Raw genomic sequence first — 16,917 nt, forward strand, 5'->3', positions numbered from 1 at the left:
TTTTATCAGTAAGTTTTCTGAAATGTCACCAAGAAAAGGTTATAGTAATTTCTACCTCAATGACTTTAACTAGTAAGAACACTTTTTTTTTTTAGAGCTTTCAATTATGGCTTTCATAGAAGAACCTACATCCCTCTAAAAAGTAATCTCTAAAATGTACCAAGACTAAAAAATGTTACATTCAAAGCATTAGAAATGCTTCCACACCACTCCTAAATGACAAAGTTGAAGAAAAATAAATAACAAGAACCCCCCAGACAATACATAAAATAAATGAACCTGTGTGTACACCGTCCTCACAAAACCTCTCTTTTGTGGAGTACAACTCCACAGAAACGAATCAGAAACTCCTGTGTTTAATTAGCTGTTCCTAGAGAAAGAAAAATCTGCATCTGTTACACAGTGATCTGTTGCTTAAATGATAACTTGCACAACTCTATTTCAGACTACCTAATAATTCTGCTACAAAACACAGCCTCCAAGTCCCTCATTTCTCGGTTTTACGCTTCTGCCATATTACTCCTTCAGAACTCTCCTATATCCACCCAGAGCCTGAATTTACAGAACAACAGCACTTGCAAATGTTATTTATTTACCCTTACGGTTTCATTTTATCATAACTTTCGGTTCTGTACTTTTAACATGTCAGAATGACCAGCTTTACGCAAGTTGGTTTTCCTAACAAGAATAAGCTTCAATTTGAAAAGACATAACCACTATCATTAATGAGATGTTTCTCAGAAAACACCACCGTTCTCATTTCAGAGTGAAAAGGTGCTCCCTGAAATAGCCAGCATCATTACTTTGCAAGCCATCTGATCTAATGAGCTTCACACTTGGGACCCAACAGCTGTAGGTCTCCTTTTCCAGATGTCCTACAGAAAGTATTTCAACAATTTTTAAAGAGGATGTTAGCCTTTGCCATATTTAGTCAGAGTTAGACACACTAGAAGAAAGCGTTTTCTAGAAGAGGATGCTACTTAAGAGAAAAAGTTCTTAAATCTGTTCTCGGAGAATGCAAAGGTGCTGAGTTTTAACCATGTCCTACAGTTTGTGAAGTGGCAAAAGGATTATCTAGGACTCCCTCTTTTTTTGTCTGGGGAACTGCAGACAAAGATGGGTTCAAGCACCATGCCGCACTTACACAGCCAGTCCAACACATCTGGTTGCATCAGGCCTGCGTCCCATGTGCTGTGCAGATGGCCTGTGTACACACAGGAAGGCTGAAGCGTGAGACGTGCAGGGGCACAAGCCCAGCAGTCAGGAATCAGGGATTTCTGGACATCTGACAGCCCAGATGAAGCTTTTGCTCTTTCTCCGATAGCTACAGTTCTCAAATGAAATGTCCAAGTCGACAGCTTCTCACCAGGGAAACTCAAAGGTATGTCAGCTCTAACAATGCTAGGCATTGATAACCTGAAAATTTTTTGAAAGCTCTTGTTGAAGCTCTACATCAGCCCTGTCATGTTCAAACAGAACATGAACTGAGCCAAGTACCTCCTGGTGATGATGATAATGGGAGGATCTGTTCCTTCATTCCCAGAAGAGCTACTTTCAAGACTGTCTCCACCATACTTACACAGTGCTGAAGCTCAAATGCTCCCAGCGCTTTTCTGGAGGTGACAACATTTGATAGTTAAGTCTTTGGCTTCAGGAAAGCCTCAAGGAAATATTGAGCACTGTAGATCATTTCCATAGCAAGCTCTTCTGAGGCTATAGACTATCGTCCCAAGTATGACAGCAAGAGTACATACCACCAGCAACGATCAATGATTCAGACAGAAGTTCAATGAGTGAGTAGTAATAAGTCCACTCTGAGCATCCATTCTTATTGTGTTGAGCCACATTGGCCTCAAGTTTCACAGAAGGCTAAGGTCGGGCATGTAGCTTAGGTCAGGCATAAACAAGAATTAATTCTATGGACTGGATTAAGCAAAGGGAATCTACGACCTAAGAATGCTTTCTAACCTTAAAAACTCTTATAAATTCCTTGCTGTAAACAGCTGTTATGTTGATTTGTTTTGCAACAACTACCTGAGCACCTTTTTCAGCTGCAATTAATCTGATTTGGGATTTTATCTTTTAGGTAATTTGCCAGTCCCAGCAATTGCTCTTCAAACACACCACTTTCTCTTCTGGTATTAAAAAAAAAAAAAAAAAAAAAAAAAGTCTTATTTCTTGTCCACTACACCACAGTTTGGCACACTTCATGCACTTGATTACAGGGTATTTTACTATATTATAATTCAGCATTTTTCCAGGCTTCCAGAGGTAGATGACACATCCAGTCAGGAACAACGCCCACACGAATTAACTACTAGTAAATTATATGTTTCATACCTCTAGAGCAGTGTTGAAATAATGGCTAATAACCTTCTCATATAGAAACATTCATGCCCCAATGGCACAGAAACATTAAGGAAACCCTACCCTTCATAAAAAGCAAGATGGGCAGATTACTTGCACTAAAGCTTTGTAATACTTTCAACATGAAGTCATCTCTGTGGATCACATCTGATTGTTATCAGAATGCTAATTATAGGGCTGCTTACACAAGGTCAACCCTGCTCCCCCAGCCTACCACCTAGCATCTTTAAGTCATCAGTGCAACTCAAAATATTTGCAAATAATACTGGCTAACCTATCTAAAATGAACATCAAACTGCTGAACAGCTTTTAGCTGACATTCCTGACACCTCCGGTTCCTCCCAGCTTTCTCCCGCCCCCAATTCTCACTTAAGGGTAGAGTTAACACCTTGAAAATTTCAATTCAACATTGAAACAGGAGGTAATCATTAAGAAAGAAAGTGACTTTTCCTGTATCACCACAATCCAGCAGGGAGGGAGAAGACTGTTGTCAACCTATCTTAACCCCAGACTTACTTAGAAAGAGAAATTATACCATATTCGGTCTTCATTTGACTAAGCTAAACAAGTAAAGCTTTTCCCGTTTCCTCCCAGAGGTTCTCCACTCCCCCAGCACCCTTATAGCCCTCCTGTTGTACTATGAACTCGCCTTCCTTGAACACAGCGAGAGCTGTGCACAGTATGTCAGGTGAGATCGTCTCACAGCTTTGCGCAATACTATCAGTATGTTCCTGTTTCTCATGGGAGTGCCTCGTGTGATACAACTCAAGCTGATATTTGCTCTCTTCATATCTCAAATCTGTTTCATGCACAAATTCCGTATCAAGTCTGCTAACTCTGGAATGGACTTCAATACTTCTTATTCCTATTTGAAGATTTACAAAGTTGTGGGGTGGGTGTTTTGTTTGTTTTTGTTGTTTCAGGTTTTTTTCACCTGGGGAAACAAGGCTAGAATAAGAAATCCAACTCCCTAGTTTAAACAGGCTGTGAGAAGAAACTGAATTCTATTCCTTCCAATACCTGATAATCATGAACTCCACTGTTCCTGGTGAAAGCACTAACGTAAGGCCTAGCATACTAGACTTCCAATCTTTAGTGCCAGTCTCTTAAGCACCTAAGTTCCATAATAATACAAACCTTTCTGACTGCTAGATGCTTAAATTTAATTTTCTACTCTTTCTTGGAAATTTGGTGGTGGAAAGGATTCCAGTTTAGGTCATTAGAAGCTGAAGCACAATGGAAGAAAACATGCTGGAACTGACTTCACACATATATTCTAGGAGGGAGGGACTGGTCTCTTATGACGCCAAATGAAGCGGTGTATGCTAACTCAACAGATTTCAGGCTGTCACAAGCACAAACAATCTTTCCTCCTCCTTAATAACTGCTAGATCACTTCATAAAATTCATGTACAACAGAGCACTGACCATCTGCCTCCGGCGTACACAGCAAGACATTCATTCTATGTATTAAAGTAACAATTGTGAAGCTTTTTCAAAAGCAGTTTCCCATTTTGATGCTGGCTGGTTAAGACATCACCCCATCACTCAAGAATTCAAGCTACTTGCACATCAGGCTGGAGAAAAACGAGCAAGACCAACCCAAGGACATGAAGGTGGCTTCCAGCTTAACAACCCTGTGCATTTATTTCTGCCCGATGGTGCCTGTTAAGATTCCAGTCTTTATGAATAACACTTCATCACAGAAGAGAGAAGACATAAAGAGCCTGATAAGATTGCCACAGTCCTCATCAATCTCATAATTCTAAGATGCCAAAGATTGTACTTGAGGTACCATTTTTTCACAGAACACTATGTTCCCTAGCTTTTCTAGCTAGGCATGGCAGCATGGCATTAAATCCCTTGAGAATACAAGCGGCATTTCAAGCCACGTTCCTACCCATTTCAGAAATATTGCATCCCCAGGAATTCTCAGACACTTTACCTGGATTTGGGCATTGCTAATTTAAGTCTGTGAACCAAAAGGCTTAATTCTGCTTGCAAGTTAACACAGCCTCACCTACAGCCTTTATATGCTGTGTCAAAACTAAACACACCTCTGTTTCCACTTTTGCCAGGCTTTGTTTAACAGGCTTACTTTTGATCCTCTGAGCCCTTTCTTTTAAAATGGGATGAAAGGTAACCTAGTGGTCTGATCCATATGAGCATATGGACTTTGAAGCAAAGGCCTGAAGTTGAAGAAGCAGTTTGGACTTGGTGAGGCCATTTGTATTTTGCTGACCTAATTCAGTTTCATCAGAAGGTGCATCTTCCTCAGGGCATGTCTGCTGGAAACAGGTTTCACAAATAGTTTTGGAAACTCAGCTCTGATACCCCCTACAGGGAAATCATAGCTAACAGGGATGGCAAGGAACACCTCACTCAGCAGAGTACTAAAACAAAACCAAAGACCAAACAAAAAAACACCTCCACAAAACTTCCCCTTCATTTGAGTCCATTCTCTGAAGGGACACTCGTCAACTGTGACTGGAACACTGGATGAATCCCAGACACTCCAAATCTTTCAGCTCAGACAGGGATGGAGCTCAGAAGAGTAACCATGGTGCATCGCCCAGTACAAACTATGAATGCTTGCAGCAGATATGCACCCTGAGTCTTAACTGCTGCCTTGGTTAATGGGATCCTGCACTGCATCAGCCTAGTTCCCAGCCAGGCAATGTCCTTCCCAGGTTTCTGGACCAGCATTTATTCATACATTCCTGGTGATGGAATTGCTTCCTGCACTTAGAGAGCTTTTCCCATTATCACCACCCTCAACACACCTTGTCCTTTAATTCCCACTGGGGAAATGTCAAACCTTTACAAGCTGTCCCTACCACTGCCAGCCCTCTCACCTCTGGAACAAGAGGGGTTCAAAGTCATGGGCCCTGCCCATAGCAAATCCCATCCTTCCCTCAGGCTGGAACACAACCATGTTGATAACCTCTGCAGGCCACATTCCACAGCACATTTTCCCACTAGATGACAGGTCTCTTCAATAAAAGAAATGCTCAATGTCACAGAAACAAGGCAGTTGCCATAAAGGTCAACAAGCCACTACGCATTCACAAAAAAATAAACCGGCAATTCCTAAATCCCCAAATTGCTGGGCATGTTTTATTTCACACACATGGTGTCATGAATGGCTGAATCACTATTTATGAGTCTTAAATGTATGGGATACGCTAAAATGTGCTTGTATATAATGTTTATATTTAACAGGCTTCTCTTGTTGGTCCATCAAATGCACTAGACTTGTTTATACAAAATAACGATTTAACTCCTACCCGTAATTTTAAACAGCTAAAATGTACTGGGAGACACAATGTGGTATATGTGTGGCTTCAAAAATTATTTACTTGCCAAATATTAAGAGCTGTTTTTCTGGACATATTAACTACCTACTAGAGAAGCCCATTACAATTACTTTTTGCAGCAAGCTGGTAAAGGAAAAAAGGGGGAAAATCCATACACATCTTATTCTGGAATATGTCTTCAAAATAACAAGCCATTCCCACAGAGGAATTAACAGGTATGAAATAAGCCATACACTAATTTGCTATACGGCAAGCCAAGTACTGGTATTAATGCCTGCCCAGACAAAAGTTGTTTAACTATTCCACCATCATATTTGTTAAAAATATAAAAGTAATGTTGATTATTTGAAAAGGTGTTAATTTTTTCCTGTAGGTGCATGTCAGCTTAGACTGATATATTTTTAATTTCATTTTGTACTGTAAAAAGTGTTCTGTTTTAAAAATTATTGTCAGCCAGGGTTGCCTATGGCAATAAAAGCTACAGATGCACTGCACTGATGTTTGGGTTTAGGGAAAAGTATTAAGAGCCCTCCTAATAATCCACTTAATGCATTTCAAGCACAGTTAATCTAGGAACTACATTTGCCTTTAAGTATATATGGAATACTGCGAGTAGCACATCCCCTTTGCCAACATTGGAAGTCTAATAAGAAATGAAGATCCTTTCTTTCAAACCTTCTTTGGAAGGACCTTAGATGGCTTTCAGCTTCCCTTTTGCTTTCATAGAAAGAAGCTAGCCTTAATTTTCAAGTGAGACTAGTAAGTTTTGGATACTCTGCTTCAGCTATTTTGAAGGAAGTTATTTTTAAGAAGCTTAGCATCTAATGCATGAAAAAATCTTTTTTGAGACACTGAAACCTAACAGTTTTGGAGGCAGCCAAAATCATGGGCCCTTTCTGAAAATTTAGCTCTGCTCCCCAGCCTTTACTCATCCTACTAGTTTCCCATTCCTTGTTATTGGCCAACCCCTGTATCAGATGACTTTCCAAATTCTCTCCCTGCCACCCAAAAGAGACATACTCCAATGATATGGACTTAATGTAAAGTAGCCATCTCCCTGCTTCATTTGTTTCTTTCCCCCAAGACATTTACCTTCAAACTAATCTTGGCAGAAATCCTCCATTTTACACATCGTGAAACTGAGGCAGGCAGTCTTGGCAAAGAGAACACACTCGGCTCTCAAATAGAACAGTAGATGGAGGTGCTGAAAACTTCAGACTAGTCAGAATGCAGACCTACTGCATTGTCATGGCAGAGACAGATGTGGGCTGCAGCAAGTTAAGACCTTCTGTCTACAGCTGGGACACTAAACCCACCACAGAAACAAAGGAAGAACACTGCAGTTGAGCATTTTTGTCCTCATGCAGATATACACTAAAGAGTTTTTTTTGTTGGGTTTTTTTTTAATATAAAACACCCAAGAATAGGCAGACCGAGATTGTTTTATTCTGGCTTAGCAAGTCATGGTTCAGCCCTGTGATTTTTAGCCTGAAATATCACATTCTCCATAAGGCTCGTGATCAACTCTGTCCCCATCATTGAACACACTGGTAAAAGCTCCAAGGTGCAGTAAGATCAGTTTAACCTGTTAACTAGCCGTTTAAAATAGACTATAAAACTAGCCTTTTATATCTTAGCATTTATAACACATTATCTAATGCGTTTTTAAAAAAGCACCTTTTTCCTATGCACATATAACAAGCTTATGTGGGTCCACCATACCATCAGTAGACAGACTAGAACCCAGTCCCAGACCCATGTGAACAGAATGCCCCCAGAAGTCATTGTGGTGATTCATCCAATAAGCTAAAAATTTTCATCCTACAAAATACCGAAGAGTAGACAAATTACCCAGAAAATGCTACACACAGGCTTTTTTTTCTTGAAAACTGTCAAATTTTGTGAGATGCCATAACCCTGCATTAACACATACATAAATCCCAAATTGCTGTTCTGTTGTTTTTCAAACTGATAAGGAGAAAAGAATTTAAAAGAATCCGAAATATTTCAGTGGTCCTGGAATTAATGCAGTATTGCAACAGATGGCAAGTCAGCTGCCAAAAATTAATATGAAACATTATATTTCATGCACAGTGGTTATTTTTCCCTAAGAAGATGCAAGCACATACTCTTTTTTTTTTTTTTTTTGGCAGTGAAGACGAAGCCTATTGTGATAAAAATCAATCCCTTCCAAAACCAACAGTTTGGGTACAAGTAAGTGTAACTGCTGAAGAGTGGCAATTGAGTCAACTACCTTCAATCACGTCTTCAATTCTTTCCCCTTCAAGGAAACACTTGGGTGAATGTATTTCTTTTTGAGAGAGAACAGTCAAAGCAACCTGGAGGTCACACAGGTTCTACATTTAGGAGCAGATATGGATCCAGCCAACACACTGCAGAGAAGTTCTGGCTAAACTGGGAAATGGGATGGAGAGCAAAGCTAGTCTGTTTTGGTCCCCAAAGTAAGGGAACACACAGATGGGTCTACTTAGATCTGCAGTAACTACTGGCATGCAAGGTTTTTGTTTTCCTTAGCTTATTCTTTTCTCTATAAAGAACCATTTTAATTCATATTGTGTCCCGATTCACAAACCACCACAGTCAATTATGAGTTATCGAGGACCAATAAATTTACAACAGTACTTTTGAGTTTTGCCAGAAACCAGGAAACTTCTTTTCTGGCAACACAGACAACGAGCAAAAGATATTTGCCCTGGGACATTTTGTCAAGGAAAGACTAAAAAAATCCTGGCTGCATGCACTGTAACTGTAGTATACTATACAGTAGGACTCTTACTACATGGAGTACAGTCAGTGGCAGTCTGAAAAGCAAACATACCTCAGACAAACAGCAGGAACTGGGGACTGAAGCTTACCAACATTTTGTAGGAAGGTTAAAAGTATCAATCACTTGATAAGTCTGTTATCAGAAGAAAAACACTTCAGTCCTTACAGTGTGAGAGGAAAAGGGAAATACTGACTACAAAAATGAGGAAAAGAAGAATTTACTGTCCATCTTATACACGTTATGCTTTTCACAATACACTTCATTGTCACTCCTTACTAAGGGTCAAAGCTTTGTCTACACAGCAAAACTAAATAATCGCTGACAAATGGGTGCAGCCAAACGCAATCTCCTTTGTCTACACTTGTAACGAGACATACCCTGCTCTTGTTCAGCTGCGCCCCTTGTTGTCAACAACTGTCAACAGCGGTTCAATTTAGTGCACCAAGGAGAGCCCAAACAAATTGGAAAGAATGATTTAAGCTGAGTGGGTCCCACCCGGTTCCTCTAGAACACACACACAGAACAGCCAGTGCAAGAAAAACATTTTAAAATTATTAGGCAAATGAACAGTAAAAACCCACCAGATCTGGCGGAGGGATTGAAAACATATGAAGTTACTTAAGTGTTTTGACCAAAAAAACCTCAACTGACTTGTCAGTTGCCCGGGTTACAGAGTCACCCATTTCTCCTTCACTTTGCCAGAGAGGAGCCTGTGATAAAGTCAGTCAGTGACAATATTGATATCATCATTGTATTTGTTTTACGTGGAAAAAAAAAATCATAGGCCTTCTGAACTGGAAGAAAAACATCACCAATGCTAATTTGACAGACAGTCTGCCACTTGTCCTATAGGAGGCAAATCCAGCTAGAGCAGATTTCACTGGTAGAGTCTACCATGACTTTAAATCATGTCATTATTCCCTCTCACACTTTAACAGCCAAAAGAATTACAATCTGCTTGGATTAATGCAGTACACTGTCATTAGGCTGGCAATTAAATCCCATTTCTGAGATTGTGTGATCTGAGTCACCAACATCTGCAAATATCTTTACATCTTGTGTAATAGCTGGCCTCAGATCTTGATACACCAAAGTAAAAAGGCCTTTTTAATGGCTCCCACGTTATATTGGGCTTACAACTTCATGATGACAGCAGCTTCTCAAAACAGCCCATGAATCAAATTTATTACCCAGTTTGTCATGTGGGATTTTCTTAACTCTAAGCCAATATAGCAACAACGAATCAAGGTCATTGTTTATATTGCATGAATAAAAATTAACCACCTGCTCAAAATTTTTTCTGTTGACATTGAAAGGTATTTGGTCTCACAGACTTTTGACACATGCAGCATTCACCAGTTCTTCTACACATCTGAGAATACGTGAGAAAACACTCTCACACAGCATCTCCTCTCATGCCAATCTGTCTTGACTTTAAAAAAAAAAAAAAGTTTGTCAGCCATCCTGCTGCTTCCAACATCAGTAGTTACACACATGAACAAGACAATCCAATTGCAGAATGCTAGGCCCAGGAATTAATTGCCTCCCCAAGAGCATCACTGAATACTTAAGCAGACCAGTGATTTTCAAATGATAGTTTAGTGGTAAAAACAGCAGCACAGGAAGATTTTTTTAGCAGCCACACGGATCAGAGAAGAGACAGCATGTTACGGGCTTTGAAAACAGTCTAGCTCTACAAATCCATTGAAGAAAGAAATACTACCTTCTCTAACCACAGAAGATGTTATGATAGCATTTCTTTCCTTAAATAGGAGCTTAACCATGATGCATAATAAAAAGTTAAAAATACAGATCTAAATAAAGACTGTTACCTTTTAAAATTCCAGTAATTTTTTACTTCTTCAATAGTTACTTGCAGTACTTGCCGTACCAGAGGAACACCCACCATTTACAACCAGGAATCATAGAGCATAACCAATAAACACATCACCTAACAGTAACCACAATCAAAGCCCGGAAACTTTGCTTGAAGTGCACACTCAAAGTTTCTCTACAGGGTTTACTTTGAAGTGGACTGCTGCAAGTGACCCACGGCCATCTACAGCAAGCACCTGCATTCATAGCGCAATGCACAACCACGCCGATGCCCCAAGCCCTTCCCCACCAGAAGCGGGCATGCCACAGGCAGTACCTCCTTGATGCGCTTCACGAGCGCGTTCTGATCAAAGGCAACTGCTTCTGCACATTGGTGAAGATGATCTTGGTACCGGAGACACAGCTGCAGCACCTGCTGGGGGTCCAGCTTTTCCAGTTTGGTGTTGGTTGGAGAGGTCTGCCCACTGAGGAGTCCTACGAGGCAAGGGAAGGACCAGAGTTAATCTGACTGCTCATGTAACTAGTTCAGCTGCAAGCTGAGAGGCAGCAGAACAAACCCAAATGCTCACCTTCTCGCACGACCAGCTTTCACAAAAAGCTCACCAAAAAAAGGTGTTACACTTAAAACTGGGATACTGCTAATATCCAGAGGAGCAAAATTGTCCAGAGAAGTTTCTCCTGCCCATTGTTTGTTGCCTACATAGCCCAACTTGAGAATCTTTGCTGAGCTCAAGCATACATGTGCCATACTGACCGCTTCCCTGAAGCTGCTGGAAAAAATTATGCTAAAATCTAAGGCCATCCTTTTTTTTTTTTGCTATTTCATTTGCTTACTTTCGTTTCATCTCCCTTCAGCATTAGCAGAACTACCTTCTTTTTGGGACACCATCTGTGACAAACAGCACATACACACAATCTGCTTTTCCCAAAACATCTGTCAAGCTATGTAAACTGAATTCAGTGACTGCACGCATGTGCCCTTTGGGGCTCTCAGTTTACAGACAGGAAAAGACATTAAAACAGCAAATGTAAGCAAGTATCACACTAAGCAATTAAAAAAAAGTAATAAATGCCAGTTATTTGGATTGGAAAAGTTCTTCTAAGAACATACCTCAGTGGGAAATGAAAACTATTTTGGATGGCCCCCATGCCTATTGGAAGCTACAAATTGTGACACAGAGTGCTTACCAAAACACAAGAACAAGATAGAAAGACAGACGTAAGTCAGAAGTACCTTATGAATTTGAGAACGCTGAACAACTCTGAAAACATTTGCAGACAGAAATGACAACAAAACTAGGACAGCAACTTCATCAGATATGATGAAGTAGGTTTACTTTTCATCAACACTCAACATTTTATTCTCTCAGGATGCTCTCAATTACCCTTCACAGGAAAAACTTCTCTTTCCTCATCTTAAGAGGGGAAAAAAAAAAAAAAGATCATTTTATTTTACTGACTTGTTGCCCACTACAGTTGCGCTGCCTGAGTCAAGAGGTCAGGAGAAGAAACAGACACTTAACTATTTAGTCTCAAAACCCCGTATTCACCATAGTCAAATTATTTTTTATGTTTTAGAAAGAATAATCTCAAACGAAATCTTAGGGCTAGCAATATCCATTGCAAACCTTTAAAGACTACTTTCTGCTGAAGTGCAAGACTTTAAAGGGAGCAAACCCACTGAAGGAAATAAGACTTTTTAAAAAATGTATACATTACATGTGCCAGTGCTACCTCAGTTTGTTAATTCTGATCATCTATAAAATTGTCAGGATAAATGTTCAAATAATGTTATCAACTTTTAATATGTTGTTCACGTAGGAAGGAAGAGTTCACCATGTACCTGAGGCGGTTATCCTGTTTCTGCACTGATCAAATACATGATGCTATCAACCAACTATTTTTCTTTTATTACTAATCTCTCACCAACTTCAAGAGAAGGAAGAAAATTAGACTCTATTTAAGAGATTTAATTAACATGAAGTGTGTATTTTGGCCAACTTATACTGCTTATGAGAATTTTGAAGCAGCATAGGCCAAGGACTGTAAAATGAGCTATAAAAGAAACATGCTACTAAAACTTATTATGTACTTACAACCTTGTCCAGGTTACATAATGGTAAAAGCAAAATTAATAAGCTGTAAGTAGCCTCTAATTCACTATTCAGAAAAACAAAAGGTCAAGTAATGGGAGACGTTAACTGTTCAGCTGGAATTCCTTCCTAAGAAGGCAGAGGTGGAAATACAATCCAGTACAAATGTTTGGAGTAGCAATAAAAACAACAGCATATGCCGCTTAAAGATAGACTATGGTATTATTTTGGGTGATGCAGTAGGGAGAAGCCAAAGGAATTAGCTTCTCCAAAGATCTCTGGGCTCATACTGACAATGCCAGAGAACAATTTAGCTTAGAGGTACAACTTGCAAGAAAGGAGAAAGTAAACAGCAGCACGAAAAAGGCCATGCAGCCTTCCATCTGGTAGAAATTCCCATTGTCAAAAAGTCAATCCACCATTTTTTGTTTTTCACTGTAACTACTTACTCTCCATGCTATAAACATTAACATTTTCTTAACATCAACATCCCGCTCTACTCCACTCTTGTGAGACCCCACCTGGAGGACTGCATCCAGCTCTGGGGCCCCCAACACAAGACGGACCTGTTAGGAGGGCCACAAAGACAATCAGAGGGCTGGAACATCTCTCCTATGAAGAAAGGCTGAAAGAGTTGGGATTGTTCAGCCTGACGAAGAGAAGGGTCCATGGAGACCTTACTGTGGCCTTTCAGTACTTAAAGGGGCCTTGTAAAAAAGACAGACTTTTACCGAGGCCTGTAAGAGACAGGACAAGGGGCAATGGTTTTAAACTGAAAAAGGGTAGGCGTAGATTGGACATAAGGAAGGCATTTGTTACGATGAGGGTGGTGAGACACAGCAACAGGGAAGCTGTGGATGCCCCATACCTCAAAGTGTTCAAGGCCAGGTTGGATGAGGCTTTGAGCAACCTGGTCTAGAGGAACCTGTCCCTGCCCATGGCAGAGAGGTTGGACTAGGTGATCTTTAAAGGTCCCTTCCGACCGAAACCATTCTGTGATTTTATTAACTCACTGCCTTTTATTTTTTAGCAAGTCAGTAGCTTTGCTCCAAAAGAGCTGATGGCAACAGTAAGTCATCTTGAAACTTCATGGAAGAGAGACTGCAATGACCCAGATCCTAGAGGGGTTTTACCAGGAAAGCCCAGGGGATAGAAACAGAGAGATGCAGAGCTGGAAAGGACCTTCCTGTGCCACAGAATCCAGATGTCTTCCCTTCCTCCTCACCCCAGCATCTGACAAGTGAGCCCAAACAGGTTTAATGCAATACCTCCTCCATGAGCTCTGCACTTAAGAGACAGCAGCATACTTCCCTATACCCCCAAAAAACTTGAGACCCACAGGAAAACCCTGAACCAAAAGCAAGACACAGAAAAGGGTGGGGGTTAAAAAGGGTGTTGCTGGTATCCTTTGTTCCTATATTAACAGAAAGTTGAGGAGATATCTAAAAGCCACTAGCAATTCAGCACTGAGAAAGCTTCATTTTTAGAGCAGAGAGATGGCCAGCACTTCTAAACTCCAGGTATCATTGAACAACTCTCCTCTTGAAAATCACTGCTTCCGTCTTAAAGCCTTGCCTCGCACTTTGAACTCTCCATGAACAGGGCCATCTCTCAGTGACTGGTCTACACATGGTTTGTAAGAGGATATGAGATCATATCTGCTGCAGCAAAATATTTAGTAAGTCAGTCTTACAAGTGCCAAAAGGGGGAGAGACAGAGGTCACTGAGTGGTTCAGGCTCACTCCCGAAACAGTCAGAACTTGAACCCGGTCACCAGCACATCTCAGGGCAACTAACTGCTGAGCTACTACCTCTTCTTCACTGAGGAAAGGGTGTTCCTGTGATTTCATCTGTGTGATTATTACTCCCCACCACCCAAGAGTGCAGTTCTGCTCTTAAACGGGAACAAAACAGCACCTAAAGTTTTAACTTCTTATTAAATTGAATACTCATTTTCCAAGCTGTTGGTTCTCTTCCAAAGAAGGAAGAACACCAGGGCTGTGGTTTAACCCCAGCCAGCAACTAAGCCTTACACGGCCATTCACTCACTCCCCTCCGGTGGGGTGGGGGAGAGAATCAGAAGAATAAAAGTGAGAAAAATCATGGGTTGATATAGACAGTTTAATAGGTAAAGCAAAAGCCACACACACAAGCAAAGCAAAACAAGGAATTCATTCACTGCTTCCTATTGGCAGGCAGGTGTTCAGCCATCTCCAGGAATGCAGGGTGTCATCATGCGTGGGAATCATCTTTGCACTGTTTGAAACCTCGAGAAGAGTCTGCTTGGGACACAAGTGAAGCAGCATACCCCAGCGTGATAAGGAAAGGTAGCATGGGGGATGCCGTGGCTTAGGGAAAACAAAAATGGGGAAACAGGAGAAGGACTACTGCAGAGCTTTAGCGTACAGACCAAAAATGCTTTGGCAACGCCAAACATGCACAGTGTTGGCTATCAAATTACACCATAAAATAAATAAGACAGACCACATTACATGCCTGCCACGATGAAGAGAAGTCAAGATCTCCCACCTACTCTGAATATATCTGATCGATAAACAGCATGCCTATGAAGGTAATAAACAGCAACTGGGACAAAGAAAGATTCATATTTCAGCTCCTAAATGGTGCTTTAGAAAAAAACAACCCAACACACCAAGTATGTCGTGCATAGAGAAGTATCATATATCACTACAAGGCTAGCTGACCCACAGACTTGACAAATCTGTTATTGTTTCCATATTCCTTGGCAAAGCAGAGGCATGTTAAAACCATTTTCCTCCTACTTAGTCATCTCCTTGTTGGTTCCAGGTCAATATACACTTCCAACAAATCACATCCTACTGAGCAGAAGAAAGCTGTTAGTTTAGAAAGCATTTTTATGACTAGAAGTTAAGTTCTTGAAAAAATGCTTTACATGCTATACTGATTCTACATACATGCAGAACATAGTAACACACCATAGTTATGTTCTGCTGGTTTAATAGACAATTCTAACAACTTGAGCGCTTTCCAACCTAAAAAGTATTAATATTCATTTTGACTTCTCTATTTCTACTTGACAATCCCCTTTTTCAACCAGTAACAGCAGACATCTCAAAAAGAAAACCAACAGGTCCACAGTTGTTAATTTATTACAGACAGCAAAGCACATGATGCTATGGTCTTGTTACTAATTTTAAGGCCAGAAAGGGTTGCTGTCATTAGCTAACCGATCTTTCTGTGGAATGTAAGAGAGGACTTCAAAAGTAACTCCTTATTTAACCAGACCAAAAGTCTACCTGGCCCAGAATATTGCTTCCAGCATTTGACAACAGTGGACATTTAGAAAACAAAATCTTTATCAGTTCTTCATCCTCTTCTACCACCTTTCTGCCTCAAAAAGTTATTAATAAAAATTTCAGGCACAAAATAACATGCGCAGTGAAGCTATGATACTTGAATTTCACTAATCCTTTTTGAGAGGTATACATTTATCTCCACAATATCCTGTGAAAATAAGATGCTTATTTATACACAGCATGAAGAGAACTCTTTTTGCTTGCTTTGCAGTTGCTACTCTGTAGTTGTGCTGTGACACAACAGAAATCTACAAAGTGGGGTATACTTTCTCCCATCATCTTTCCAAGCTCAGGAACTCAACTGATCAGTCTCCTCTCCCACAGAAGACTTAATTTCTCAGATTATCTCTGTAACACCTTCAAGTACCTCTAACCTGAGGCCTGACTTCCCTCTTTAAAAGCCAGGTCACTTCTACAATGTATACTGGTTACACCTCTAACAATCCAGTTGCTTCTATAATTGCTACCCCTTTGCTGGACCTACTAATCAGCAACACCCGTTTTAAGAGCATGCATAACAGTGTATTGCACGTCATCACCTCTTCTCCTGAGAGCAAGGTTAAATGAAGCAACAGATTACACACCACGATTAGCAATAGGTTGTCAACTTTACAGAGGCATTCCCGGTTCTGGTACCTGTTTCTGGAGGTTTATTATCATGTACATTACCATTTTTTCTACAAAAATATTCTGTGAACACTTCTCATTCAGCCTAGTAAAGAATGACATACTTCTTTTGAGCAAATGCTGATTCAACTAATTGATTTTGCTTTTCTGAAATTCTTCTCTGAAGACAATCCCACAGACTCTTCAGCATGCTTCTGGAGAATCTAAAAAGCTTTTATTAAGTATATGCTAGTACAAAGCTTTTTTCAAGGAATTTCTACTCTGGTCTCCTGATGATTTCCTAGATTTTCTAGATTCGCTAGAGTTTGTGATCTCTTGCTCACCTAACACAAGTTTCCTTCTGCCTCTTTTTTTTTGTGTGTGTGGATACCTTTTTGTCTACAGCTCCCTTCACACTGCTTTAAATACACTGTTTTTCTGTCTCCCACCCTTCAAACCCACCTGTGCTGCCTGCAACCTACCTTATTTCAGCTGTTCCCAACTCCTCTTCTTACTCCCCTCATTTTTATGAAACTCTTTCTTCATAAATTTAATCCAAGACAGTAAAACTT

At 40.3% G+C, this 16,917-nt stretch overlaps 1 protein-coding gene across 1 annotated transcript in view; it reads right to left on the minus strand.

Annotated features, from left to right (window-relative positions):
• Nucleotides 1-16,917, minus strand: part of BORCS5 (BLOC-1 related complex subunit 5) — a 75,514-nt gene that overhangs the window by 10,591 nt on the left and 48,006 nt on the right. The window contains exon 3 of the mRNA XM_075112094.1: nucleotides 10,625-10,782. Within this exon, the coding sequence (XP_074968195.1) occupies nucleotides 10,625-10,782 (158 nt within the window). The remainder of the gene's footprint in view (nucleotides 1-10,624; nucleotides 10,783-16,917) is intronic.

The sequence above is a fragment of the Phalacrocorax aristotelis genome, chromosome 1 (genome assembly GCF_949628215.1).
Source record: "Phalacrocorax aristotelis chromosome 1, bGulAri2.1, whole genome shotgun sequence".
NCBI classification, from domain to species: Eukaryota; Metazoa; Chordata; class Aves; order Suliformes; family Phalacrocoracidae; genus Phalacrocorax; species Phalacrocorax aristotelis.